Source organism: Crocodylus siamensis, chromosome 5 (genome assembly GCF_052110815.1).
Source record: "Crocodylus siamensis isolate JL-2025a chromosome 5, ASM5211081v1, whole genome shotgun sequence".
NCBI lineage: Eukaryota > Metazoa > Chordata > Crocodylia > Crocodylidae > Crocodylus > Crocodylus siamensis.
Genome location: NC_143399.1, coordinates 77,341,497 through 77,369,172, shown reverse-complemented (window position 1 = coordinate 77,369,172; position 27,676 = coordinate 77,341,497). Strand labels below are relative to the sequence as shown.

The 27,676-nt window shown below is 41.1% G+C and overlaps 1 protein-coding gene across 4 annotated transcripts in view; it reads right to left on the bottom strand.

Annotated features, from left to right (window-relative positions):
- Window positions 1-27,676, bottom strand: part of CEP72 (centrosomal protein 72) — a 46,432-nt gene that overhangs the window by 9,488 nt on the left and 9,268 nt on the right. The window contains exons 5-12 of one of the 4 annotated variants that reach the window (XM_090049237.1): window positions 27,079-27,257; window positions 25,459-25,571; window positions 20,364-20,415; window positions 19,490-19,699; window positions 16,409-16,713; window positions 13,465-13,600; window positions 11,900-12,102; window positions 3,484-3,610 (exon numbers count right to left, since the gene is read on the bottom strand). In XM_090049237.1, the coding sequence (XP_089905363.1) occupies window positions 3,484-3,610; window positions 11,900-12,102; window positions 13,465-13,600; window positions 16,409-16,713; window positions 19,490-19,699; window positions 20,364-20,415; window positions 25,459-25,571; window positions 27,079-27,257 (1,325 nt within the window). The remainder of the gene's footprint in view (window positions 1-3,483; window positions 3,611-11,899; window positions 12,103-13,464; window positions 13,601-16,408; window positions 16,714-19,489; window positions 19,700-20,363; window positions 20,416-25,458; window positions 25,572-27,078; window positions 27,258-27,676) is intronic. The other 3 variants (XM_090049238.1, XM_090049239.1, XM_090049240.1) reach the window with 3 other exon arrangements.

Here is a 27,676-nt window from a genome sequence, read left to right as displayed (position 1 = left end):
ATCATAAAATAGAAAAGGTGTTAAAGATGAGGCTTGCAGACTAGATTGCAGTCATGCCATGCAATGCATGGGGCTCCTGGAGTGGCCAGAAATTCAGGGGTGGGTCTGCCACAGAAATCCAAGGTATGGAATCCTTTTAGGAATGCATTTTGGTGGTGGCAGTATGAATGACGACTGTATTAGCTCCTACAACCTCCCTGCTGCCAGAGTAGGCCCAGATCTGGCATGAGAGGAGCCACACAGTTTGAATCTGGCATGGAGGCCAACTCAGTTTGATATCCCAGCATAGAATAAATGACAGATTAATCATCTTTTGGATAAAAGTGAACATTGAGATCTAGACCTTTTATACCAATTAAAGATCCCACAAAAGTCTTCAAAGGCCTCAATAATATGACCAATGATAGTTTTTCCATTGATCTCACTTTCTACTCAGTTGCATATATTTTTCTTTTAAATGTACTCCTACACTTTCAACTGAAGAAACTCTCCTGCTTTAACATTAACCAATTAACTTTCTCTTACAGCAGTGACAGGGCATTGACAGTGCCTTCATCTTCCTTGTTTTTACCATGGTGTTTGTGTTTCTAGTTTTGTGCCTTCTACTTGTGTGTAAGGGTCTGAAGTGCTAATTTTGGGAAATCCTTGGGTAAAAGGTCACCTGTGAACATAGGGGACAGGATTCCATCACTGGAAGGTGGCTCCTTCCAGTCCTATGTCTTTATTTTAAAACTTTTGGTTAACACATCTTGGCCTTTTGACTAAGATCAAGTGTAGAAGACTGCCCTTCACTGCAGAGATATGGAACAATGGATGAGTTGGTTCATCTAAGTCAAGCCTGTTAAATTTGTAAAGTGCTTTGGGATCCTCCAGGTTGAAAGATGCCGTGTAAGTCTACGATGTAATATAGTTACAATATATTAATATAGTGTGATATTTTATAAGCGTTACAAACATCTCATAAATTTATTTTCCTCAGTTAAGGTAATGCCTTTGGGTCAGCACTCCAGCATCTTAGGGCTCCAAGATAACAATGTGAAGCATTATATTGGGCAAAGTGGGGAAAAAAGAGGATCAAAAAACAATATTTTAAAGTTTATATCTTGAGATGTGGAACCTGATTTATGGAAGATCCTCTATTTTACAGATAAAGGCTACCCACAGATATTACATTTGTATCATTAAATACACTCTTGTGCCACCGAAGTCAAGGGGGCATTCAGTCTCCCTGTAGCACTGCAACAAATGGAGCAAATGCTACAAAAATGTTCCTCCATGAAATAGGAACTTCTCTGTAACATTGTTTTGTAGTAAAAAATATAATGTCCATTCAGTGCACAACAGTGCTGGAGAGTCTATGCATCTCCCAGTGTCGCACTGTATTCCCCTTCTCCCCCAAGTTGAGAAGGAAGGACAGCAAGTAGACACATACTGCATGCAGCCTGCATAGGCCCTCCTCCCTCTCCACCACCTTCAGGCCCAGGCTGGCAGCAAGTGCAGGACCAGGCCTGGACTGGCCTTCAGCGAGCAGAGCTGTACTCGTCTGAGACCGAGGGCAAGCCCAGTCACACTCCCACACTCATTAGAGCTTAATCTGAGGGGCTGCAGCTCTGTTCATCACACCTTGTGGGTGGTGGCAGGCTGTCAATGAGTGGGCTCACCGACAGGCTCCCCTCCTCTGGTGGATTGTGGGTAGGGAGCAGAGCCACAGGCCAGAGCAACATTCTCTTCCTTCCTGGCTAGAGACTACATTGTTGAATCTCTTTGTGACAACTTCAAACTGGGAAAGGGGGGTTCTGCAAGTCTGTCTACTTCATATAGCTACATTTTTGTAGCACTTCAAAGCGCTGGTATTATGAAAATGTATGTCTATCCATGGCCAAATGCAGTCTGGCTGGTCCCAAACAGTAAAATTTTTGTGTTTTTAAGATAATGCCACCTACCAGAATTATACTAAATGGAGTACACTGAAAAGCCTTCTATATTAGCTCTCTTTTTGTTTTGAGGAGGGAGATTATACATATAACTTTCATATAAGTAATGCTTTTATACTCCTTGGTATTGAAACAAACAAAAGTAAAAGTATCCAGATGCAAAAGCAGGAGAAGCTTTTTGAAAAATACTGAGGTTCAATAAGGCAAAGCCTCATAGTAAAAAAGGACTCTGTTCACCATTTAAAGACCGGAAATGTAAGTAGAAAAAAAAAATCTAAGAGGGACAATATACAGCATTTGATTTATTTAAAAATGGTTGGTGGACAGCTCTCATTGGTGACAACAAATGTTTTCTACACTGAAATGAGCATTGGGAAACTTAGTGAACTTCAAGTGATGGAAAATGCATCCCATAACACTACACTGGACAAAGCAATGGAAAATATATTGTAGACAACACTCCTGCCTGACCAGGAAGGAGGGGCTAGATGATCTCACAGGGCATCTATACCTGTTATTACTATGATCCTGATGCAGGCAACTACTACTGTCCTAACTCAGTGAAAATGCCTTTCTATGCAGAGGCTGATGTTTAATGGTACTGTTTATTCAAATATAAACTGCACAATGATTTATGCTGCATCTGCTATCTCTGCAGTTTGAGTTATTTTCTATAAACATTTATCCAAACAAATTCTGATGTTGATGATTACAGAAATAGAAAAGATCACCCATTCTTCTGCACTGAAAGTGTAAGAAAGAAAAATGAAACTGGGTACTAGGGTACTGTGTTGATGTTGTTATGTTCAATGACGGGAGAGTTCACATATGCAGAAGTTGGGCATGCTTACTTATCAATGTATTCACTGAGGGGTATCTTGTTTCCCAGGGTCTGGTAGGGAGCAATGGTCATGTTACCTATTGAGGTGATTCCTACATAATTGCTGTTCTTTACCACTGTATCCTGGACTCTGGGATCTGTTTTAGATGGATGTAAACTGTTGAAACTTGCACATCAGGTCTTATTCTAGCACAGGCCCTTGGCATTCCCTATCAGGAGACTCACAAAAAAAGCGCATAAATGAAAATTGTGAGTTGACTGAACTGCTTTTCTTGCCTAGGAATACAGGGACTACATTGCTAGGGTCACTACAGGGAGCCATGTCAGCTAGTTAAAAATTCCTAGTATGAGTTGTATCTTAACCTATTAACGGAATTTATTAATAGGTTGCATTCAATGGACATGAATCCATACTCACAAGTCATTCTATTCTTCTGGTTGATACCAAACAATTTTAGGCTGTTTCTGGTATACCAAACCATAACAGACAAGCAAGTGGAATTAACTGTTAAGTTTACTACAGCCTGTTGATGGCCATGGATCACTTTGCGGAGTATGGATGCTATTTGATGTTAGTAAAGGTTTCAAAGGTGGGCTAAAGTATATAAATTAAATGAAAATTATTATCCTGATGGCATTCAGAGGTAAACATCACTTTAGGTTTGCCTCTGGGTTTGTCTGTTACTATACAATGTATTTAAAACTCACCTGTAAGCTGTAACTGTAATGAAGTAGAAGCATCTGCATTTTTGACGTTTTGTTCCATGTTTAACAGACGAGCTTTTAACGTAGCATTCTCCTCCAACAACTGATCTAAACGTTGTTTCAGAATATTCTAATAAGATTTTAAAAAATGCATAAATTAAGCCCCCAGCACACACAAAAACAATTGAAAACTGCTAAAAGTTGCCTCTAACAAGATTATGCTTTGAACATCAAAACACAGTATCATTTTTGTACCCTGGGAAACTGTATCAATCTTCCCTGAAGATGAAAGATAAGTTAATTCTTATTTATTTTGTTTTCTGTAACTTGGTTCAACTGAAAACTAATTATTCCAGGGGGTTGCCTTGAAAATAATACTACAAATGTCCCTGGCAGTACAGTGGGAAGGCCCACCAAGTGCCCATGAAGGAATAAGTCAGGATCTTGACAAATGATGTATTCTTCTTATTCATCTGGGATAAACAGTTGGAAGGTCAAAATCATACAAGGTCCAGAAATCAGTGTTCTGCCAATTACTGAATCAAAGGAGTTCTGAACTTAGACAAGCCCAAAACCATTAGTCCTGGATCTTATATTTCACTTAGTATGAGCAGAGGCCTGTATTCACAGCTCTTACAGTAATTATGAGCCATGGTCTACCTTTACCAAGATGGACTTTTGTGTACGTATGCACATGGCTACAATGATTACTACTTTCTACAAGGCTTCAAGCCTCACAGAATTGTGAAGTAAATGTGTTCTAGATAAAGCAGTCATCACCAGCGAATATGGCTGGTAACTGTGTATTTTCAGGGCCAAACAGAAGAGACATAACTTCTTGCCAAATGTAATTATTCTCCAGATGTACATGACCTTATATAGAACTAGATATCTGCACTGCATCTGGCTCAGCACTCTGGGAAATGGTGGTTTTATATATATTTATATATATAATATGAGATATTCTTACTTTTAAGAATGCATAATGACAGTAGTTTTGCTTTGACACCAAAAGATCCTTCTGATATTCTTAAAAGTATGATATTACTTAAAAGTAAGAATATCTCATAGATATTCTATGAGATATTCTTACTTTTAAGTTCTTAGCAAGGCAAAAACTTACTGAAAATCTGAAAAATTGCTCATGCTCTTTTTTTTATGGAATCACAAAATTAAAAGCTGGAAGGATTTTAGCATAGCACTTGGTACTGTTTTATGATGTCTTAATCTCAAAATCCATTCAAATTCAGTTAAATGCTAGCACTGTTATATCTGATGAGAGAAAATAAAGAAAGGTCTTTATCACACCTAATATCTAGGATAGCGAGAGAGATACCTAGTATGTGTACATATACTGGTTAAAATTTAAATATCTGTGTTTTAAATGACCCATTTCAGTATTTGCTATATTCCCTATATTAAGTATACAGAAGTACAAGAAATTCGGCAGGTATATAGTTCATGTTATCTGCAGCTGTTAAATGCAGAATTAAAAGGTGTTTAAGCATGACGACTGTTAAGTATGCAATGATTTTATAGATTTGCATCCTACAGCATATATTAGAAACAAGAGAATAAAAAGTGGGTTTATCCTTCCAAAAGATAGCCAATGTATTTTGTAAGACAAAAAGACATATAAGAAGCAATTATTTGAAAATGAGTAACAGCTTAGTCCTGCCAACAATTACAGTTCATTTGAACAACAGGAACAAGTTGCTGGTATAAGCTGTTTACCTAGTACAAGTCTATATGTTAACAAGCAAAGACAAACTGGTTTGTGTACATTTGCCAGCACAAAATTTTTCAATCAGCTATTAGATAAAAACACCAAAAATCCCTGCTGAAGTGCCCAAGTTATACAGATGGGTAAGCCATGTCAAACTAATGCAATGCCTCTTCTGGCCACGCGCTGTGCTTGATGTAGGGGTGAACTGAGCTGAAAATAAAGCGCCAGGTTTTTTTTCCCATGTCTGTAAGCATTCTATGTGATTGTTGTTGCCCATTGGGTGTCTATTATGTCTACAAGTGAGCATTTACTGCACAGAAACCGAAATTACTGCACAGTACGGGTGTGCATCTACACATACATGCCCCATACTCTGCAGTAAACACGGTGATGTACACCAACTTGAGGGTAAATTTGATACTTGCATCATGCAGGTATCAAATTTATGCCTGATTAGTTACTATGCAGTAATGCACATGTAGATGCCTTACTGCACAGTAACTGTGTGTATGGACTGTCTTGGGACTAGCTTTAGTCCCAAGTAGGTCTATACACAGCATTAATGCACTTAAACGCCTGCATGGGTAGATGTCAACCCATTCCCGCTTACTGCACAGTAACTTACTGTGCAGAAAATTTAAGCCAGAATAAATGCACGTGTAGACACACCCTACATGTATGTAAGGTCTGTAAGGATCTGAAGGTTTGTAAGGATCTCCAACAGTGTCTTCATGAAAAGCTTTCTGTCCTGCCCACAAATGAAGGCAACATTTGAGGAACTCTGGAAGGGGTTCAAAACCTCCATCCATATGGCCTGTGCTAAATCCATTGGCTATTCCATCTGTCAACACCAAGACTGATTCAATGAGAGCAAGACTAAGATCTAAACTCTCCTTGACCAGAAGAGAAGGGCTTATTCTGCTTGGCAAGATTACAGCAGAAGAAGGAGATACATTAACTCCTCAAAGCCAAAGCTCAAAGGCGGATCCAGGAAATCAAAAATCAGTGGTGGCAAGATAAAGCCAAAGAGATCCAGCTCCTTGCTGACAAACATGACATGTAGATTTTTCCAGGCAACAAAAGCCTTCTACAGCCCAGCTTCCCATAGTCCTTTTTTTTAATGGCATGCTGACTGAATATTCCTCAAAGATAGTTAATCTATCCAAGTTAGACAGAAAAAGCACTTTGAGGCACTCCTGAGCTGTTTGTGGACTATGATGGATACCACCAAGTCCATCTACCAACACCCTAAAAGGGGATTTCTTGCTGATCCTCCTATCCTAGAAGAAGTCTGACATGGGTACTGGACTGAATAGTATATCTGCTGAACTCTACAAAGCTGGTGGCAAGGAACTGGTGCTGAGACTCCACAAATATATTATTTAAATTTGGAACAACAAAGCAATCTTTAGGAACCTGAGGAATGCCACCATCATAACTATCTGCAAGAAAGGAGATATGTCTGTGTGTAGGAACTATCGAGGTTATTGCCCTCCTTTCCACAGCAGGGAAAATCCTTGCCTGCATCCTCCTGAACCATCTTCTATCTCTTGCTGAAAAACTCCTGCCAGAATCTCAGTGTGGTTTCAAACCATCCCATGGGACAATCAACATGATCTCTGCTTCCAAACAGGTCCAAGAAAAGTGTTGGAAAAAACATCAGAACCTGTATATGGCCTTCACTGACATTAGTAGGGCCTTTGATTCCATCAACCACAAAGCCTTGTGGTCAGATTTGGATGTCCTGAAAAGTACATCAAGGTCCTGAGGCCTCTCCACAATCAAAGGACTACAACCATTCTTTGTAGCAGATTAGGGACACAGCCATTTGTCTTCTGAACTGGGGTCAAGCAAGGATGTGCCATCACTCCAACTCTGTTTGCCAGTGTTTTTGACAGTCATTCTGTTTCTTATTAAAGATGTTCCTTCTGGAATTTTGATACTGAATACCAAATGGATGGAGGACTCTTCCATCTGAGATATTTTTGTTCAAAGTACTCAAAACAACTAACCTTGACCTTCAGTGCACTGCCAGCTGTACTATCCTTGCACACACTAAGGAAAACCTCCAGACTGCACTGGATCTTTTTGCAGAACCCTACCAAACTTTGGACTTCTCTCTCAACACCAAGAAGATGAAAGTGCTCTATCAGCCTGTTCCAGGCCATAAATGTGACCTCCTCCCAAAATTATCATCAAAGCACTTCTCCTACCTTGGCAGCCACCTCTCTCAAGAGTAAACATTGTGATGGATATCCAGCATATGATCTGATGCACAAGTGCCTCCTTTGGGAAATTGCTTTGCTGTGTCTTTATTCATTGCAATCTCTGGAAAGACACTGATATCCAAGTGTGCAATGCAGTCTTCATCTCCCACTCTCCTCCATAGAAATGAAACACAGGTGACCTACCATTTTGATCGCAAGGGCATGGAAAGATATCACCAACAATGGTTCCAGAAAATCCTTCATATCAAATGGGAAGACTGCTGCACAAGCACCAATGTCCTTGCTCAAGTCAATGTTACCAGCATTGAGTCGGTAATCCTCAAGCACCAACTACACTGGACTGGACATTTGCCTGACTCTTGACTCCCCAGCAAGTGCTCTGCTCTTAGCTTAGTTACCGTTTGAAATCTCATAGTGACCAAAGGAACCACTACAAGAACACATTGAAAGCATACCTCAAGAAAACAGATCCTGACATCAAGAATTGGGAGGAGCTGGCTGACAAGCACTTCCAGTGATGCTGCAGCCGCAATCACGCAGCACCCCTTTTCAAGGTAGTCTTGTCTTGCCCTTAAAGCAGAGAAGAGAGTGCAGAGGAAAGAAAAGGAAAGGAATCCCTCCTACAGCTTACTTTAACTCATGGAAGGATCTGCAACTTCTGTGGACACATCTGGGACTCAAGGATTGGACTCTTAAGTAACCTCAAGACCCATCAACGAACCAGGGTAGAGATCATCCTTAACTCAAGGGATTTCAGTCACTGATGTATGTTCTGTACTCCATCAGCAGAGGGCATTGCCCAAACTGCATTACCTTCTGTTGCTCTTTGCTGTTTTGCTTCCATGTTAGCTGTTAATAATAAAGATGGTTCCCCTATTCTTCCCTGCATGATCTCTCCAGGACAAGAATCCCATGGATACAAAACAATTATATTGTTTTAATGGTCTGTGTTGAAAGTGTTTTTCCTAGATGGGTTTTGCTTTGGTGGGGAGAGGGTTAATGGCTGGCTTGCAGAGGAGATGGGTGTGGTCTGGCTCACTGCACTCTGCTGTCTGGTTGGGGCTAGAAGGGCCTTTCTTGAGAACTGTGGCTCTTTCTAGAAGCTGGAGGGGTGGGGTGTGGGATATAAAGAGGGTCCAGAGAGTGCACATTGTCGCAGAAGTGCTCTGCTCCTATTAAGGGGGGAGGTGTGTAGCAGGGCACTGAGGTGCCTGCTACCTGTGGAGCAGTAATGAAGAGGCACAGGTGCAGGTTGCTAGGGCAACCAGTGGGAGTCAGCTGACCCGAAGGGGCAGGGCCTAGCTCCTATATGGCTCCCAGGCTGAGGCCAGGTAGGCAGTCCCTGCTGGCAGCCAGAGGGGTAGGAACTCTGCTGGAGCAAGAACAGAGAAGAGGCCAGAATGCACGAGCAGTTGTTACAGATGAATGATGGAGCACCCCTGGGGGTGGCTTGAATAATGTTGTAGTCAATTGGCAAAGGCTTATATTATAGCCTAGGGGCTTGAGTTTTGTGTTAACTGTTTACTGTCAGTGGTTTGGGTGAGGCTATTAGGGGTTAGAGGAGGCCTCATAAGGGGTCCACGGCAGCGTGGGGACCCAGGCACCAGAGAGGGTACAGTATTGGGGTGAGCTGACCCCAAACACGTGAGAAGCTGCTGTAAAAGGGGTGTGCCAACTCGAGCGTCAGTGAGGGCGCAGCATTGAGGGGGTGAGCCAACCTGAGCGCCAGAGGAGGTGCTGCATTGAGGTGTACCAACCTGAGCACCAGGGAGGACGCAACGTTGAGCTGTGCCGACCCCGAACCCCAGGCAAAGGGGGCAGCAATTGACAAGCGCCTGTAGGGCGCAGTGAGAGACAAGGTCTGAGGACAGCCCAAGCACCAGAGAGGGTACAGGGAGAGACAAGGGCTGCGGAAAAGCCAGAGCGCCAGAGGGTGCAGGGAGAGACGGGGCTGCAGAAAAGCCAGAGCTCCAGCAGGCACAGAGAGAGGCAAGGGCTGCGGAGAGCCCGAGCGCCAGAGGGTGCAGGGAGAGACAAGAGCTGCAGCTAAGACCAAACAACGTCTGGTACATCTGCGAGGCTTGGGGTGTGGTAAAGGGGTGGTTGGAGCCACGCATAGCCCATAAGGCTGGGGTGCCCAGGAACACCTGTTAGCGGAGCCAGGCTAATGTAACAGGAGGTCAACCGTGTCCAGGGAGACTAAGAGGCAGCCACCCTATCATATAAATTCAAAATCAAAGACGTGGCGGGCGAGAATGAAGGATGCTTTGTAGTCAAACTGGACGTGGTAAAGGCGCGCTGGGGAGAGCACGGCATCCCTAGGCATCCCTAGGCAGCCCCGCCTGCTACACACATGCATGTGTGTGCCTGTGTGAGTGCCTGCCAGCATGCAGCCTACTGGAGTACACTCAAAGCTGCTGGTGTGAAGCCGCAGAAAGTAGAGACAGAGGAAGTCCTCTACATAGGGACTACAGCTGAAAAGGTTGGAGCAATGGAGCAGAGTCAACCTTCTGTGGGGCACTAGAAAAGCTGAGACCTCTGGGGAGTTTTGCTGTAGACAGTGATGATTCCTGCTTACCAGTGGAACCAGCCAGAGACTGAGAAGTAAGCACTGGCCAGGTGTGACAGTGAAAGGTTTTAGGAGGTAATGGATGTATCTATACATGCATTAGCATGCTTTAGTTAATGTGCACTAAATCTAGTACCTTCATGGTGAAGTTCTAGGAAAATGTGCGTTAGTCTGTCTTAATGAGCATTAACTAAACAGCACAGTTTTTAAGTGCTGCTTAATGCATATTAGCTTATTTTAATACTCATTAGCTAAATAGCATGTTTTTTAAGTGACGCTTTAATGCACATTAAAGCACACATGTAGATGCACCCAATGCGTCTTTATTTTGTGTTCTGTCTGCCCCAGTTATGTGGTAGTATTTTTCCCTAAGTATTAAAGTTGGGTTTTTATCCCTGAAATTTAGCTGTCCTTTACTCAGAAGTTCACACCCTTGTGGCCCTGGCTTACTCAGGGTCCCATCACAAATGTAAATGTAATGGCAAGCAGATGAGCCCATAGACACTTCAGAAGATCATTAGTTGTAGACCAAGGCCCCTGACTGGACAAGAAATATATGCTCTTTTGGAAATCCAAGGTTTATGAATCTTACCTCATGATACATCATCCAGAAGCTGCACAGTATGAAGAAATAGTTTACAAGTGATTTTTTTTCACTCTTTTTCCTCTTTATATTGCAGTTTATTCTTCATTTTCACCTAGCAGCAAGAGCTGTCTATGATACAACTGTTTCATGAACTGTGGCCTAAGGCCATTGTGTATTTATATACCAATACTCTTGTAAGTAAATAAGGCTTTTGGATAGATATATGCCTACCAAACTGTGTATGATAAAAAACAATTGCCTGGCACAAGTGTGCTCACAACAAAAGGTGTGAAGAATCATAGAGAGATTGGATATGAAGAGATCAAATAATAAACCTAGGCAAACATAGTGGTAGGCGTCTTCTTCAGAACTTTAATATTCTGGAAGCAATCTGTGGAAAGCCTCAGTGGGAGCAGAGGAATAAGAATCAATTACTAAATGAGAGGAGACAGAAGACTAGTTAATAGTAAAGAGAAAATGAGCAACATAAAAAAATTCCCATTGGAGAACAGTCCTGGATAAAACTGTCTTATCTTCTAGGTGATTAATTTAAGCAGACTAGCAAGTGATGTTATTCTAAATACCTAGACGTTTGAAAGAAATGAGGGATGAGCTTGGATAGGAGGAGGTAAGCAGCAGAAGGGCAATCTAAATATCATAAGGCCTGAGCACTATTTAACTAGCCTCAACAGAAAGGTGAGATGATGTCATCTTAGAGCTTTGATGAAGAAAGGAAGCTTGGAAACAAGTCGATAGCTTAAGAGCAGAAGGAATGGATGTTTAAGTGAGACAGGAAAAGACTTCTGGTTGTCAGTGTGACATAACTGACAACGTGTGCAAGTGAGTCTGTGTGTTTTGAGAGCAACAAAGACAAAGAATGAGACCAGAGCTCAAAGCGCACGAGATCGGTTTTCAAATAACTGGATGTAAAATGAAATGATGAATAGCATTAAGCAGACATGAACCCAAAGCCAACATCTCTCTTTTTAGGCTTCAGAAGAAAACATGTAGGAAAACCTGTGCAGTGATCACTGGAAAAAGGGATGGAGAAGGTTGTTTTGAGGACAGTGACGCATAACCAATCCGCAGCAGCTTTTGAGATTACTGATGACAAATTGCAGCCTAAAGAGGTTCCACAGAGAGCAAGTTGTGCTTTTCATATATCACATTCGAACCCAGATTTGACTGGATTAGTGAGATAGTGATTGCACCAACTATCTTAGAAAGACTACAGGCCTCCAACTGCATTCAGGTACATCCCAGAATCAAAAAAGAAGAAAATTAGAAAAAAAGAAAAGTACTGTACTCACCCTTTCTCTCTGAGCATTGCTCAGTTCTGATGTCAGACTGCTAATCTTAATGTTGTGCCGTTGCTTTTGCTCTGATAAATTATTTTGCAAAGCCTGTTTATCTAAGAGCAGGTTAGTCATTTCTTGATGCATTGTGGAAGAATCCTTGCATTGATCTGTAGGTGCAAATTTCTGCATTCCTCCCAAAAGAGGCCTTGCCTGAGCTGTAAGGGAAATACATAGTAGAATATTTAATGTCTTGAGTTGGTGATAACTATACAGATGAGATCCTGAGTTACTGCTTATCAGTGACTTCTATTAGGGGTGAAATGGGCCGTATTTGATTTGGATTTGGCCCAAATCAGGGACAGTGATTCAATCCGAATCTGAAGATTCAATGCTGATCAGCGATTTGGCTGTAGACACAACTTCAAATGGTTTTTCTATATACCTCAAGGTACCAGGCACAGCTTGTGAACGTGGCGATGCTGAGGCAGACTGAGCGTCCCACAGAAGCATGCCGTGCCGCCCCCCCCACGTGCTTGGCGGGAAACCCGGAAATGAACCGGAAATGCTTCCAGTCAACTTCCAGGTCCACTGGCAAACACATAGGGCGCTCCCACCCCCGCTCACTGATCAGCCACAGAGGGGACCCCGGGGACCCTCCCAGACCTAGGAGGCACCAGTTGCTGAGCCGGGGAGGGCCCCCAGAGCACTCCCCGGCAGACCCAGAATTGGACCAGAAGTACCAATTGGACTGGAAGTGCCTCCAGAGCACTCCCCGGCAGACCCAGAATTGGACCGGAAGTCCACTCCTGGGTTTGCTGCCAAGCATGCTGGGGACCCCTCCGCGCTCCCGTGAGATGCTCCATCCGCCCCACCATCTCAGCACTAGTGAGCTGCCTGGTACCTTGAGGTATATAGAAAAAACACTTAAAGCTGTCTTTATGTCCAAATCATCAAATCTTTCCAAATCTCTCCGTATTGATTCAGAGGTTTCCCATTCAATTCAGAGAGATTAAAAGGTCTCCTGATTCAATTCCGACAGAAAGATTCAGCCGCCGAATCTCCACCAAATTGGATCAGCAACCGAAGCTTCACACAGCCCTAACTTCTACTGTCTTCAATTGTAATAATCTGGAATTTCACCATAGTAATTATTGCAGAATTGGGCCCCATAAGCAAAAATCATTTCCCCCCACCTGTTTCTATAGGTGTCAAGGTTTTACTTTTGCTATAGGTGTCATATTTTACTTTTTTGAATTGTCTGGGACCACCACTATCTCTACTTTATTTTTATTTGTCTCAGTTTATTTACCATGTTCAATAAATTCCTAAAAGAAAATCCAACGTATACATGTTCATATTATTATCTAAGTAGGAGCAAAAGATTCCATGAGGTTGCTGATTATCATACTCAGAAGCCAAGATGTATAACCTGCTATTCCAGGTGTGAATTCTACAGTATAAAGTCACAAAACCAGAGAACACACTAAATCTGTTAAAGGAGGAAATCCTAATTGTTTCAGAATCCCAGTACATAGTGATTTTCTATTATGTAAATCCCCAATATATTTCTTTCTTACAGAGAAATTTCTCATTGCAGTGAAGTGATTTACAACCATTCCAGTATCTATCCACTAAGTCCAGAAGACACTCAATTGGTGTTGCTTCATATGGATGTTTATTGGCTGATGGTTTCTCATGTGTTTCAGGAGATACCTGAAAGGGAAAAAAAAACAAATTATCTCCATGTTAGCCAATAAATCTGCAGTCAATTTCAACCTGGTCCATCATATATTTTATTTTCGAAGTGTGACAAGCCACAAAGAGGACATTCAGGTAATTTTTGGCCAGAACTTGTATATTTTATTTTTAAAAAGCCTGAATATTATAATGATGGCTTTATACCGGCTATGTTTAAAGATATATAATAGCTTTTTTTCTATAGTGTTCCTGTTTTTATATACATATTTTTTGAAATATTGGCCTTTTGGGGTAAATGTTCCCAGGCTTAGATCTAGCCTAAATGTTGAGGAAAAAGTCTGAACATGGTTTTCCCAGCTATTTTTGTGCTATGAAGACGCAGAGTATTATTAGAGAGGGGGCTAGTATCACTGCCTATTACCAAGATTTCCTGACACCACCCATGGTAATACCCATAGTAATACCCAATTTATTGGTAACTTCACTGCTTTTTAACCATTTGAGCTGACAACTTATGTGATGAGAATCTACCTCAAGGTGATGAATTCTGGAGAATTTCAGTCAAAAAGGTTAAGTCATCTCTGAGAATGAGGCTAGAAAAAAATTAATTGTATCCATGCTTAAAGAAAAAAACCCTGGTGATCTTTTCTCTAAACAGCTCTAGATACCCTATGTTGTGGTACAGGGACCCAAAGGGCCGTTGTGTCAGGAATGTGCCTGTTCCTATTCCCATGAAAAGCCCAATTTCCACTTGACATTACTGTAGGTCACCTCTACTTAGTAGAAGGATCCAGTGCCCACATCGGTCAGTGTGCTGCTAGGAGGGGAATTATAATGTTTTTGCATACTAAAAGGTTTTGCACAGCCTAAGTTTTCAATTTAAAATTTGTACTGTAATGGGGTCCCATTTCCCCATTACTGAAGAGCTGGGATAGTACTGAGTGCATGACCCTTTAAGACTCTAGCCTCACCCACTTACAGTTCTATTACCTAAGAAGGGAGCTAGGAAACAACAAGGCAATTGCAGTTTGGTCTCCAAAGAAGCTGGAACTCCCAGCCACAGAACACTGGGGACAGCTTCCCCTGGAGGGCCAGAGGCTGCTAGAGTAAAAGGGCCAAGACACTGGAGAGTTCAGTGGAGGGCCAGAGAGAGGATGTACAAGCTGGGTAGCAGAAGACTGAGGATCTAGAGTGCAATGAGGAAGACCAGGAGAAATTTAATGAGAGGTACTAAAATAATGGAGGACATTTTGGGTAGAATATGCAGTCTGTAAGATTGTTGCAAGACTGGATAGGACAGTAAGAACAAACAGAACATAACTGGCAACTCTTATGATTTCATCTTGCCCAGGGACAGGCAAAATATGGCCCATGGGCTGGATCCAGCCATTCTATCTGGCCCACGGGGCTCCTAAAAATTTTAGAAAATTAATTTTTATCTGCCCCTGGCTGCCTGTCAAAGATGAGCAGTAGGGGTGCAGTGAGAAGCCACAGCGAGTGGTGGGGGTTGTGGTGAGCAGCTGTGGCAGCAGCAAATGGCAGGGGCCATGGCAGCAGTGACCAGCACGGGCCACAGGGAGCAGCAGCGGCAGGGGAAGTGGTGGGCAAGCGTGCGGGAGGGAAAGCAGGGAAAAGATGGCAGCGAGTGGGCACAGAGCCCTTGCAGGTGCCCTAGAACTGGCAGAGAGTCAGGGTGGGGTGGCAGGAGTGTGGAGCATGGGCACAGGGTCTGCCTGGCTGCATCGGGTGAGGATGACATGCAGTACGAAAGAGCCACATGCAATGGAGCTAGCAGCCCATCCCCGTTTCTCTCTCTTTCTCCCATCCCACCCACCATACACACACACACAAACCCCTACTCCACAACCACACCCCGCCACATACACCCCCTTACCACCCACACACAACATATAATAGGACTGTATTTTGAGCTATTATGCAGTCACCTCTAGATACACTTTGTAAACACATAAATCAGTACAAAAATATTTTTAAATAAAATTAAAATAAGTTACAGTAGAAGTTTTATTTTTATGTATATGCTTTGGGTTTTTTTTCCAGTTTCACGATTGCAGCACCCTTCCTCCCAAAAGGAGTACTTCCAGGACAAGGGGTGGGACTTCCAGTAGCAAAGATCAGTGGTTAGGGGCAGGACTTCTGGTCCCAACATGGTGACAAGGGGTGAGGCTACCCATGAGGCCCTCGACAGCTCTCCTAAACTCAGTAAGCGTCCCTCCACCCGCATAATTGCCTGCCCCTGATCTTGCCTCCATATATTTGCCACATAAAACAAAACAATCCTATGCTTTTAGGAAGTTGAAAAGGATGTTTAGTTTAGTAGAGACTGCTGAAAGTCCCAACACATTCATGTATGGACTGCAAGGATGTTCTCTTTGTATGGTGTTCAAAAAATGAACTGGTCCAAAGAACAGACTTTTGCATCTTTATGTCACAAATATCAGGAGGGCTTACTCATAGGCCTAGGATACAACAAGGTACATGGGACCTTGCTTCACACAGTTAATGCATGAGTTAATGCATCACTCTCATGAGCCTCCTAATGTTTACTGCATCAATGACAAAGTGACAATCACACCTGAACAACGGTTCCCATGTGGCAGTACCCTGGAGTATCAAACCAGATAATAGCTTTTTAACAACTGCTGTGAATATTACGAATCTCCTTCATGGCAGGATAAAAATGGCAAAACAAACTGTCCTTGGTTGGGGAGAGCAATCTTAAAAAATAAACTATTTCAATCATTCAGCCTTAATTCATCTAAGCTCCTAAAAGAAACTATGGACTTCCATTCTATCATTTACCTCTCTTACACCCACAGTTTTTCTATGTGGCCTTTTTTCTTCAGGTTCAGGTTCTTGAGAGGGAAGAAATATTCTGTCACTCTCTTCTATTGTTTCCTGTTTTGACAGAGAGGTATTAACACTGGACTGCCCATTATTCTTCTCCAAAGCTGCAGAATAAGTTTGTTTTTGAACTGGTTGGTCTCTTCCATTATGCAGTGTTCCATTGCAATATGATCCAGACACTAATAGTGTATTATAAATCTTCTGCGCTTGTGTATGCACCTTTGAAGAGGAAATTACTGGTTCATCTATTTCCTGTGAGTCTGCAAAAGGAAAAAATGCATAGTCACTTAAACAGAATGGCCTTGTGCTTTAAAATTGACTTTAAAAAAGCACAATTAAAAAACATGAATATTAATACATTTTATGAAGGAACTGCATTTTTGCTGTTTGAACATTGGTATGGTGTTTAAAAAATTTAACTAATCATGAAAACAAGTTTGTGACTAGGATAGAAAAAACAAAATGTTTCAGTTTTGAAACGAGACTGTTTCAGGATATGCATATATTAGAAATGTAATAATATCTAATTTATAATTATATAATTATTATATATAATTGATAATTATAATTAAAACCCTGTTAATAAAACCTTATTAAAACTCTATAATGCTACCACCTTGGATTAAGATATGTTATTGAGAGAACAAGAAAAGTATTGTAAAAAGTATGTTATTGAATTAATTTTTTTTTAAAAGGAAAACAAAAAACAAAAAAACCTTGCCTCTGGTAAATAAGATAGAAGTCCTAACTTAAATTAGAAAAACAATAGTCTCTGGTTTATTGCAAACATGATGGCAAGCCAGAAGAAGAAAAGGTTTTTTTAAATGGTTGTATAATAACCATTGCCTAACAATCTTCATTACTGGCTTGCTGCTTTGGGGTCTTTACCACAAATGCAATTTCATAAAGATAGCATTTAAACATTCTAAAGTACAGGCTTTCATGTACATACAGTTTTTTCCAGAATCAATGGAGACTGAACTTAAGTTAACCAGACGGCCATGACCAGATGAATGTAGCCATGCAGTATGTGGTGCTACAGACACGTCTGCAGTGCCACATACCACACATTCAGCTGTTCTCCACACTGCAAAGGAGCACAAGGGCTTGTTGGGGTTGGATATCCAGGGGTCAAAAAATTCTGCACCAAAGAAAAAGGTGAAGTGATGCACACGGGGGCAGCACATGCTATTTGGCAACTGAGGAGAGAATTAATTTTATGAAGTACAATCCTTGTTAAAGGGTGAATCTATATAGCACTAACTAGAAAAATCCACTAGATGGTGCCATAGCCATGGACCACACTTTCCTCCAGAAAGTGTTGATGCTGCACAGAGCATCTCATCTACACTGCATTTGAGATAATGTCTTCACTGAAAAGTTTTTATACTAAGATTGTTGTCTTGGTGAAAAGCCTAAGGGAGACAGAGCACAACTTAGAGCTTATCTCAGTGTAACTAGTCAAATTGTAGACACAGGCTGCTTCTATGGTGAAATCTACTTTTGCTTCATTTGTTTAAGGGGTGTTAAACTTACATCCATCAGATGATCTAAAGGGCTCATAGAGGGGCCAGTACGGCCTACTGCCAAAATCCATAGTATGGAGCCCCACTGGCAATGTGTGTCAATGGTGGGGACTAAATATGGCTATGTAAACCCCCACAACCGCTGCTTGCCTCACTACCACATCCAGCTTTCAAGGACCCCATGGTCTAAATCTAGCCTTGGGGACTGGGTGAATTTGACACCCCTCGCCTATCTCAGTGCTGTTTCCAGAAAAGAGACTTTCATTGTTAATATCCCAGGTCTCCAATTTATCAAAAACCCTTTGAATTTTAACTGTACCCTTCAAAATGTAGACTACCCCTCGTGTTTTTGATCAGTAAACTCTCTCCTTGCATCTAAGTAGGAGAGTTCTGAACCCATTACAGGACCCTGTGAACCTCTGTTTGAGAATTCCTGCCATGCTGACTTTGATCCATTAACTAACTGACTTTACCTACAATTATTCAACCAATTGCCTATCTACTTGATGGCAATTTTATCTAGTCCACATTTCTCCATCTTATTTAGTGGACAGGCATAAGAGGCTGTGCCAAAAACATCTATAATAAAGTGTATATATATTTGCTCACCTCATTCCCTTCCTCAACTGCACTCCTTACCTTTCAGGAAGGAAATCAATCTGATTTGGTTTGACTAGTTTTTAATAAATCCATGTTGGATGCTTGTGGTCATCCCTTCTCTTTCTAAATATTTGTAAATTTATTGTTTTGTAATGAGGTCTTGTGTGTTCCCAAGTGTTGGAGTTAGGCTGATTGATCTGTGATTCCAGGGGTCCTCCTTTTTTCCCTTTTTAAAAAGGACACTTCCCTTCTTTCATCCTCTGGGACCCTACCTGTCATCCATGCATTCATGAATATTACTGCCAGTGGCACTGAGATTTTCTTTCTGCCTGTTCCAATATCCAATACAGCCCCTAGTCTAAGATGGAGGGCTCTAAAAGAGTAGTTTAACTTACGGTAGCTGCTGCATGACTACCTATGAGTTGTCCTGTAACCCAGAACAGCTGAATGAGAAGTCATGGTTCTTCCCCCTCCTACCCTGGGCTGCAAGGTTGGGAGAGGTCATGGGACCACAAACACTAGTCCCATGCTGTTTCTGTGCAAGGGAGCCTTGCAGTTCCAATTATGATGTCTGCATGCCATTAGGCAAAGGTACAGGGGGAAGATGCAATGGTCCATCAACCATCTGGTCAATAAAAATGCGCACAAGATGTATTTTTAAGTTGATTTTTAAGAGTTCACAGTCTGAGTCAGAGTAATTGTATGCGACTTTGAAGAAAACTGTGAAATGTATTGCTTTTTTTAGTTTGATTTGCATTTTACTAAAGATTAAAAGTACTTCTAAAACAACAACAAAAGTAGCAGTAGAACTGCTATAGCAATATACATACTGCTATAACCAGACATTTCCATATAAATATGCATACAAGTTTTGCACTGTTGAGGTTAACTGAACAAGAATGGTGGTTACCTGGATGGGGCGTGAAGTTAGCACAGGCTCTGATTTTCCTGTAAGCTTCAGCCTCATCCAGAAACTTCAGATTAGGGTCTCCCTTGGGAGGATCTTGAGTCTTGTTTTCTGAAAACGTTACTTTGCTATTTTTCCTTTTCTCAAAGCCCTGCTTAATGATATTTTGTTCAACAGCTGGAGTTGGTGAACAGTAAGGTAAACTTCTATACTCTAGCACAAAAAGAGATGTTTTAGAAATTTATTTTATTTCCTTAAATTACAACATAGGAAGCAATGTGTTCGTGTGTGTGTGTGCGTACATGCACATCCTGAAAGATGTAAGAAAAAAATCATTGATAAAGAATCACCAAAGCAATTTTCATTTAAAAAGTGTAGTAAATTTAATATCTGGTGGGGGTGTGGGGGAAGAGGATGAGCTAAAATTAATGAAAATTGTTAGTGCTTATTCAAGAAACTGGGTGTTTATTGCTTCTCTAGCTTTTCCATACTTCTGAAAGGCAAGGGATGCTGAATCATTGCATAACGTATGGACATGAAATGTTTTCAAACTACAGAACTAACGAGTAACTTTATTTTTTGTGATAAGTGTCAATTACTAACATGAAATCAATAATCAAAAGCTAGAATCAATTATTTTATCTTAATGCTGGGTGAAACCCTTACCCTTGATTTGTCAATAAGCTTACTGTAGCCAAATACAGTAAAATTAATAGTATTACACAAGTAGCCCTTTTAAATTTGACTGGCCTATTATTGACAAATGAGGTTACAAACTACTTAACCTTTGTGTGGTTAGGGCACAGAAAATTGTTTGTATAATTTAACATACACAATAAACATAAAGCACAAAGTGAACACAGAACATAATTGTTACCTTCATCAGCATCCTGAAATTTTGACGTCTTTCTGTTCTCAGAACTAACATCCTAGATTTAAACATATTCATGCATAGTAAGTAGAAAGCATATAGTCATCAAAAACTGTACAAGAAATGTGATGGTTATGTGTTGAAACAGGGTTTACCAGATTTGTTTTCCTTCATTAAATCACATTAAATTGTTTTGTTTCAGCATCTGCTAATGCTAAGTTTGCAGGGCTCAAAAGTTTCTAGATAAAGTAAAAATCACTGAAAGGAGAGCTGGTTGACTTTTCCTACAGAAAAGAAAAAAAGCTTAACCTTTGAAAATAATTCCTTCTTTATCATAAGCATCCAATATAGATTTCTCTATTTTTTCTGCTGTTTTAGGAATATCCATAGGATTGAGGATTCAGGACAGCTTGGTAATGGTGATACCTATTGAAAAATATTCTGCTTTTAAGTGTCAAGATATTTGTATTTTTGAATTCTACCCATGTTCTGTTAGTGGTTTAAGATCCAGAGCAGTTTTTGGGATGAATTTATTTTCAAAAGTTTCTAGCCCACTTTCAAAGCAAACTTTATCACCATTTGGATCCCAAATACCCAAGACTTAAAGCTTCTCTACTTGGAGAGCTAACTGCACAGTAAACTAGAATGTGAATTTACAGTGCACTAAATACTTTGCACTAACTCCCTGTGCAGGCACTCCTACTGAGTGCTTAATGGGTGTTTAATGCAAAGCAATAAACTCAAGGACATATTGTGCTGGAGTTTATTGTTCCTGGGTGCTGCATTTATATGTGCACTTGGGACTACAGCACACTGAGCCGGGTTGGAGCAGCTCTGACTGGCAGCGGGCCTGGGGGTCAGCCTGCCAACCTGGGACTGCTCTCACCTGGCTCAACGTGCTGCGGCAGGGCTGGCTGGGGCATGAGGGTGCTTCACTGCGGGGCTAATTGGCAAGCAGCCCCGACACTGAAGCACCCTTGTGCCGCAGCCATCCCTGTCAGCATGTGTGCTGCTGTGCAGTAAAAAATGTCACTTCAGGATACTACTTGTATTTAAAAGTACTAACCTACAGCAGTGTTTATTAGTTTATTGAGACCTAATAGAGACAAACATGTAGACACAGAAGCTTTACTGCGGGGCTAACTAGTCAGCTCTGAAATAAATGTCTCATATAGTTGCGCTCAATGAAAAGCAGTATAATAAATTTTCACATTCAAGATGTGTGTAAAATAGTTGGAGGTGCTTACTGCACAAATGATGTCTCCATGCAGCCCATTAACTGTACATCATGCTAAAAAAACCATATAAATCTATTTGACATATTGTACTTGGAAACATTTACTGTATTTATCTGAATCCAAGACAACTTTAAATTTAAGACGGTGCCCCAAAAGATTCTATATGTGGAAAAATTATGAATGTGTTATAATTTTCCAGGTATAAAATCTAATTATTGGAGGGTAGTCTTAAATTTGTTCCCGCACAGCTATAGTAAGGAAAGCAGCAGCAGGGGGTCACAAGGGTAAGGAATCCAGGCACCTCCTTGCCCTCTGCCCCCCCACTTCTTCCTCCTGCAGCTCACCTGCACCCCCAATCCCTGAGCCCCACAGCCTCTGCCCTAGCACCTTCTCCCACAGCCCCTGCAACTCTCTTCCCCACTGTCCCACTCCCCACCTATGCCCTATACCCTCTGCCCCCTTCCCCTCTACTCCCTACAACCTGTGTTCCCGTTCCCCTCTCCTACCATCAGACACAGCTCCAGCTCTATTTCCTTCTGGGGCACAAAGTATATAGAGGTGCAGGCTGGAGCTGCACCAGTGCTGATTGGGCAGGGAGGAGACAGAGTCTTCAAGTACTTTTTACCTGGGAGGGACTGATCCAGAGCCACACCTGACACTAAGGGAGGGAAGGGGACAGAGGCTGTGTGGTACAGGCGGCAGGCGGCTCCTGTGGCTCTGACTCCAGCCCCGATCAAGACTCAGGCCTGGAGTCAGAGCCAGAACAACCACCTTCCTCCTCCTCTGCCTTGTACTCAAATCCAAGATAAGGAGATTTTTTTCTCCATGCTCAATGGGGAAAATATACCTCATCTTGGATTCAAGTAATATGGTACTTGTTGGAAGTGGTTGGTTGGCACCTCCACCTACATTTTCTCACTCCCCCTCCACTTCATGAGAGAGATGAAAAGAGAGCTTCTAAAATGATAAAGACAACAGGCAGTTCTACAGGCAGAGAAGTCACTTTTTACAAAATATTTCACTGTTCCAATGCAGTGAAATTTACTGAATATTTGTTGACCCTAAAATGATGCAAAATTTCAGGGGGTTACTGAAAAAGTAATTCCACTTTCATAGGCTTTGTTTTCTTCTCTGAGGTGTTTAAGGTAGGTGGCTAATCTTTCATGGTGCTAGTACAGAGAATGTGTTTGAGACTCTGAATGAGGGCTCTCTCTTTCTGGTCATCTGCAGTCCTTGTACACAATTTGCTTGGGGCAACTGATTGATGGGAACCTTGGAAGTGGCATAAATATTCTTTTTCCTGTCTCTCTGCTTATTTATATCATTGTCACTCATTTTAGGGACACTGCAGAGGAGCTAGAGGAATCAGGAAAACTTTGGGTTTGGCTGCTACTTTCTCATACATATTTAATGTGTGTGTGTATAATGTATTAAATATAGATGCCTTGTATGAGAAAAATCCCGGTTTGGATGACTTCCATTTGGCTTGATAATCAGCCTCACAGGACTGCACTTATTTCTTTAGTACAGGTTGTTGATTATTTTTGCCTACTAACAGGAAAAGCAGACGTGCTGGGATTTCTGCAAGTGACTGTCATCTCCGAAACAATATGTTTTATGGCACAGCACATCTGTAACCACTGGCTCTTTTCTGCTTCTCCTTGTTCTCTTTATTTCCTCCATTCACTGGCTCAGTGTTTCAGTACAACAAATCGTTGGTTCTTTGAGCAGTTCCGGTGATGCCAGTGACCTGCTACCACCATTTTTTAATTATTTAGAGAGAAGGTTCAGGCTGGACATCAGGAGACATTACTTTACAGTTAGGGCTGCCAGGCTCTGGAATGGGCTCCCAAGTGAGGTGGTGCTCTCTCCTACCCTGGGGGTCTTCAAGAGGAGGCTGGACAGATATTTGGCTGGGGTGATATGACCCCAGCACCTGTTCCTGCCCCGGGCAGGGGGTCAGACCTGATGATCTGTTTAGGTCCCTTCTGACCGCAAGTACTATGGTACTATGATTTAGGTACATTCGTATCTTACTTTTTTCTCCAGCTTCTCTTTTGAGAATTAGTATGAGTCTCTTACTGTCTTTAAGTACAATTTTTGCCCTATAATTCCTGGACTGTCCCTCCTAACCTCCACTGCTTTAAATAATAACTATCTCACAAAAAAAAACTTAGATGTGACTTTGAGGTTAAGAAACTTGGGTATTTCTAACCTGAAAAATGGAAGCCTGACTGTAGTATGGATGGGCTTTAATCTAAAGCCTGTATCAGCCACTGGAGTACATAAACTTTTGGGGGGCTTGAGCTACTTACTCAGTTTACTGGCCCATACTCCATAGCTCTACTGCAACTGGAATCTCTGCTAGCCAAATTAATGCTAGGAAGGGAAAACCTCTCTCTGCTACAAACACATTAATTTTGCTGGAGATATAAAAAACTTGGTTTCTGTCAGCACATGAAAGGAAGTCAACTGTACCACAGACAGCCCTCTGAAAACACCCAGCCTCCAGACCTCATTTAAATCTGATATCAGTCACCCTAGGAATACTGCTTGTTTAAAAAAATGTAAGGCAAGAACAAAATGTTGTGGTAGTCAATGATCCAAACAGTAATGGGTTTTGGCAGTACTCAGAACCTTGAATAGCACACAGTTTCTACCACTAGCAACTGGCAGTTAGCAATGTCTCTAAAAGTACAGAAGTAATATGGTCCTTGTGCTGAACCTGGAATATAACCTGCACTAGTCTTTTTCCCCACGCAGTAATATGTATTTAGAAGAAATGGTTATGCCAAAGTTGAAGTGCTTTTGGTTTAAAAGGAACAGTTATTCTCCATGAACAGAAGCTAGGCTTTAGAACTTGCTCTCCTCTTGACCCAGAAGAGCGTGGAGCTCTGTTGACCTTTAAGGTTACTAGAAAGAAGCCTAAGTAGGAACATTAGATCTGTTTGTATTGATTTTATTTTTTAAGAGTTGTCAAAGGCACTAATGATAACAAATTTTAAAATGATTATAGGAGCTTGTGGCTCCAAGCATTAACAATTATACTGCCTGCAATTTGGCAGCTATCAGTTGAGTGCTAACTTGGCATCAAAACCAACCTGCACACTGATAATTGAATGAATTAATGGTTTATTGCTTTGGTTTTTCATTTGCATCCGCCCAGTACAGCCAAAGATTTTTTTATTTTTTTTTATCTGTCAAGCACTGAACCAGCCAAGCAATAAAAGCAGAGCTCCATTCTGTACTTCATTTTACTTTCTCTAAAATTAACTGGTCCAAAATGCAAAGGGAGTGTCAAAATTTCCAATTTTTCTACCATTGATGCAGCTCTATGGGTGGCAGGCATTATTAGGCATGTTAGATTAACTATCTCACCATGTACAGAGCAGGTCTTAATGAGATCACAATTAAAACAGTGGCAGCTACCAGAAGTGTGTCATCAGCACAAGAGTCACCAATCCTGTTTCTGCCAAGGGAGCTGAACTGATGGTAGCAACAGGAAAAAATTTTATTATCTGGTAAAGACAAGGACAAAGTAATAAGGAAAGAGAGATAACAGAGGTGAAGACAGGGGCAGACTGATAACATGGATCAAGATTCTTCTCACACCAGTACAACATATCTTGCTTGGAACCTCAGAAGCACACCAGGTCACAATATAAGCCAATATTATCAACTGCACTGAGACCAATATACCAGGCAAGGACTAGGTTCAGACATTCAAGAGCATGTCCCTTATACCCAAAGGATACACATACACATAAGATTGCACCTAAGTATTTATAGTGCTTTTGCCTGAAACCTCTATAGTATCTGTATGCCAGACAATACTGGAAGGCAATTCAACATGTTTTAGTAACCTTTTTTACCACAGGCATATTTGCTTGTTGTTGTTTCCATGTTTGTCGGCTGGTGGGTCTAACATCAGGCTTCTGATTTTTGATAAGGTCCTTATCATCAATTTCACGGATGCCTTAGGAAATAATACATTTCATTAAAATTTTAGGATTTTTATAAAAATGTTACACTACAGTTTAACAGCATTGCAATATAATAAGCTATACACATTGTTGTAAAACATTGTAAAATTTTACGGCAGTTTATCTGCAGTCTCACTGCAGTCTGTACCTGACTGGCTTTTATATATTTCAGTGTTTTGAAGATATTTTATAAAAATACTGAAAGGATTCAATTTGTGTAGTATTTCAAAAGCACAATTAACAAAAACTTTTCTTCCCCATCGTTGACATGGAACTGTACCTAGAGGGCAGAAGTGTGCAAGGAATTCCTTGACAGCACTCAATTCATGCAAGGAATTGGAGGAAAGGTAATGAAAATGGAAAAAGAGGAGTCAGTATACGGTACACCTGGATTTCTGAAGTTCTACTAGTCTGAGAAATCAAATCTCCTAGTACTTCCAAAGGGGTCACATCCATCATATTCACTGAAAGAAAAATGCAGAGCCAGTGATAGCTACTTTGGACAGTAGCTATCCAACATATAGGAACAGCCCAAGTTGAAAGTGAAAGGGCCTGGACTTCTTAGGATTTCTGGAAGAAGATATCATTTTCTCTCATGTGTAGAATGCCTACACTTAAAATATGCTCCTTGTTTTTTGGGAAGGCAGAATAAAGAGAGAAAAGATTTTTCCCTGCAGCATAGAACAGGGTCAGAGCCTAATCTTTAGTTGACTTGCCCCCCCTTTTCCTGCTTAACTAAAAGCTGAAACCCTAGCTGCTATTGAAGATTGGTTTCCATGGGTGGATCTATGATCTTTGAAAAGAGCCAAGTCTCTAGGGCTGTGAAATAGGAGATGAGAGACAAGGAACAGCTAGCAGACAACATCATTTCCCTAAGAAGGGCTAACTTAGTTAGTGGAACAGCAAGACTATTAAAAAGGAGAGACAATTGTTAACACCTGTGGGGTGAAGAACAATAAACCATTTAGTCAACTGACTCCTGCAGCCGCCTGAACAGTAATGCCACTACTGCACTACAAAGCAAGAATGCATCTTTTCTGGGCAGAAAATCAGCTTTCCTGCTTAAGATGGGCACCCCAATTTTGTGGGGCTGATTTTTTGGGAACAGGTATATGTGGTATGGGAGTAAACAGGGAATTAATATTCCATGAAGGAAAAATATTACAAAGGATTTAGTCTATGATTTTTAGACTGAGTATTCTGCAAATTTTCTACTGGGGGTGTGTCAGGAGACAGCAGAAGTTTTATTAATTTTTAAAGCAGTCTTCAATCAAATATGGAATACTGATAGCATGCCAATCTGGTTTAGAAATGTGTGTTGCTTCCATGTAAGCAAAGTAGGTGGAGTGTATTAAATTCTAATCCAATGTATTTTGAAAATATTGGAAAAGACATACAGAAGTTAGGGCCTTTAAAAATTGAAAAACATCATGTTCAACTTCTCAGTAAATATGAAAATGTTTATGGGGGAGGAAAGACTGCAAAAGTAAATCAACATACTTTGTAAAGTGTGAAATTCAACTTCAGGGTCCTTCTTAGCAGATCCAGTTATTCTAGGAGGTTTACTCAAGTCCCATTCACACTTTGCAATTAAGTTTAGTACTGCTTCATCTTCTTCATCCAACACTGAACACTTTTTTGACATGGAGTGAATGTACTGTACCCTTGCTGGGCCAGGTCTGTTAAAGAAAAAGATGCTGTAAAACTTCTTCACTTTACTTTATTGCTTTGGCATTTAGCACTGCTTCTTTTTAAATTATGTAATGGACAAGTCATTCCTTTACTAGGTTAAAAAAAACCCTCACACAAGGTACCGGATTATAGGAAATACCTTCTTGTGAGTCACTTACTAGACTGGAACTCAGGAGACTGACTTTCAATTCCTAGTTCTACCCAAGATTTTCTATATAAGCTTAGGCAAATTGGTTGATCACTTTGCCTCAGCTTTCTATCTACAAAATGAGGATTATGCTACTTTACTATTACTTTTTGCCAGAATTCTTTCAGAACCCACCTTCAATTCCACTAACTCATACTATAATAATAGTTTTTATTGAAGGAAGAAAACGCATTAAAGCAAGAGTCAGGAACCTATGAC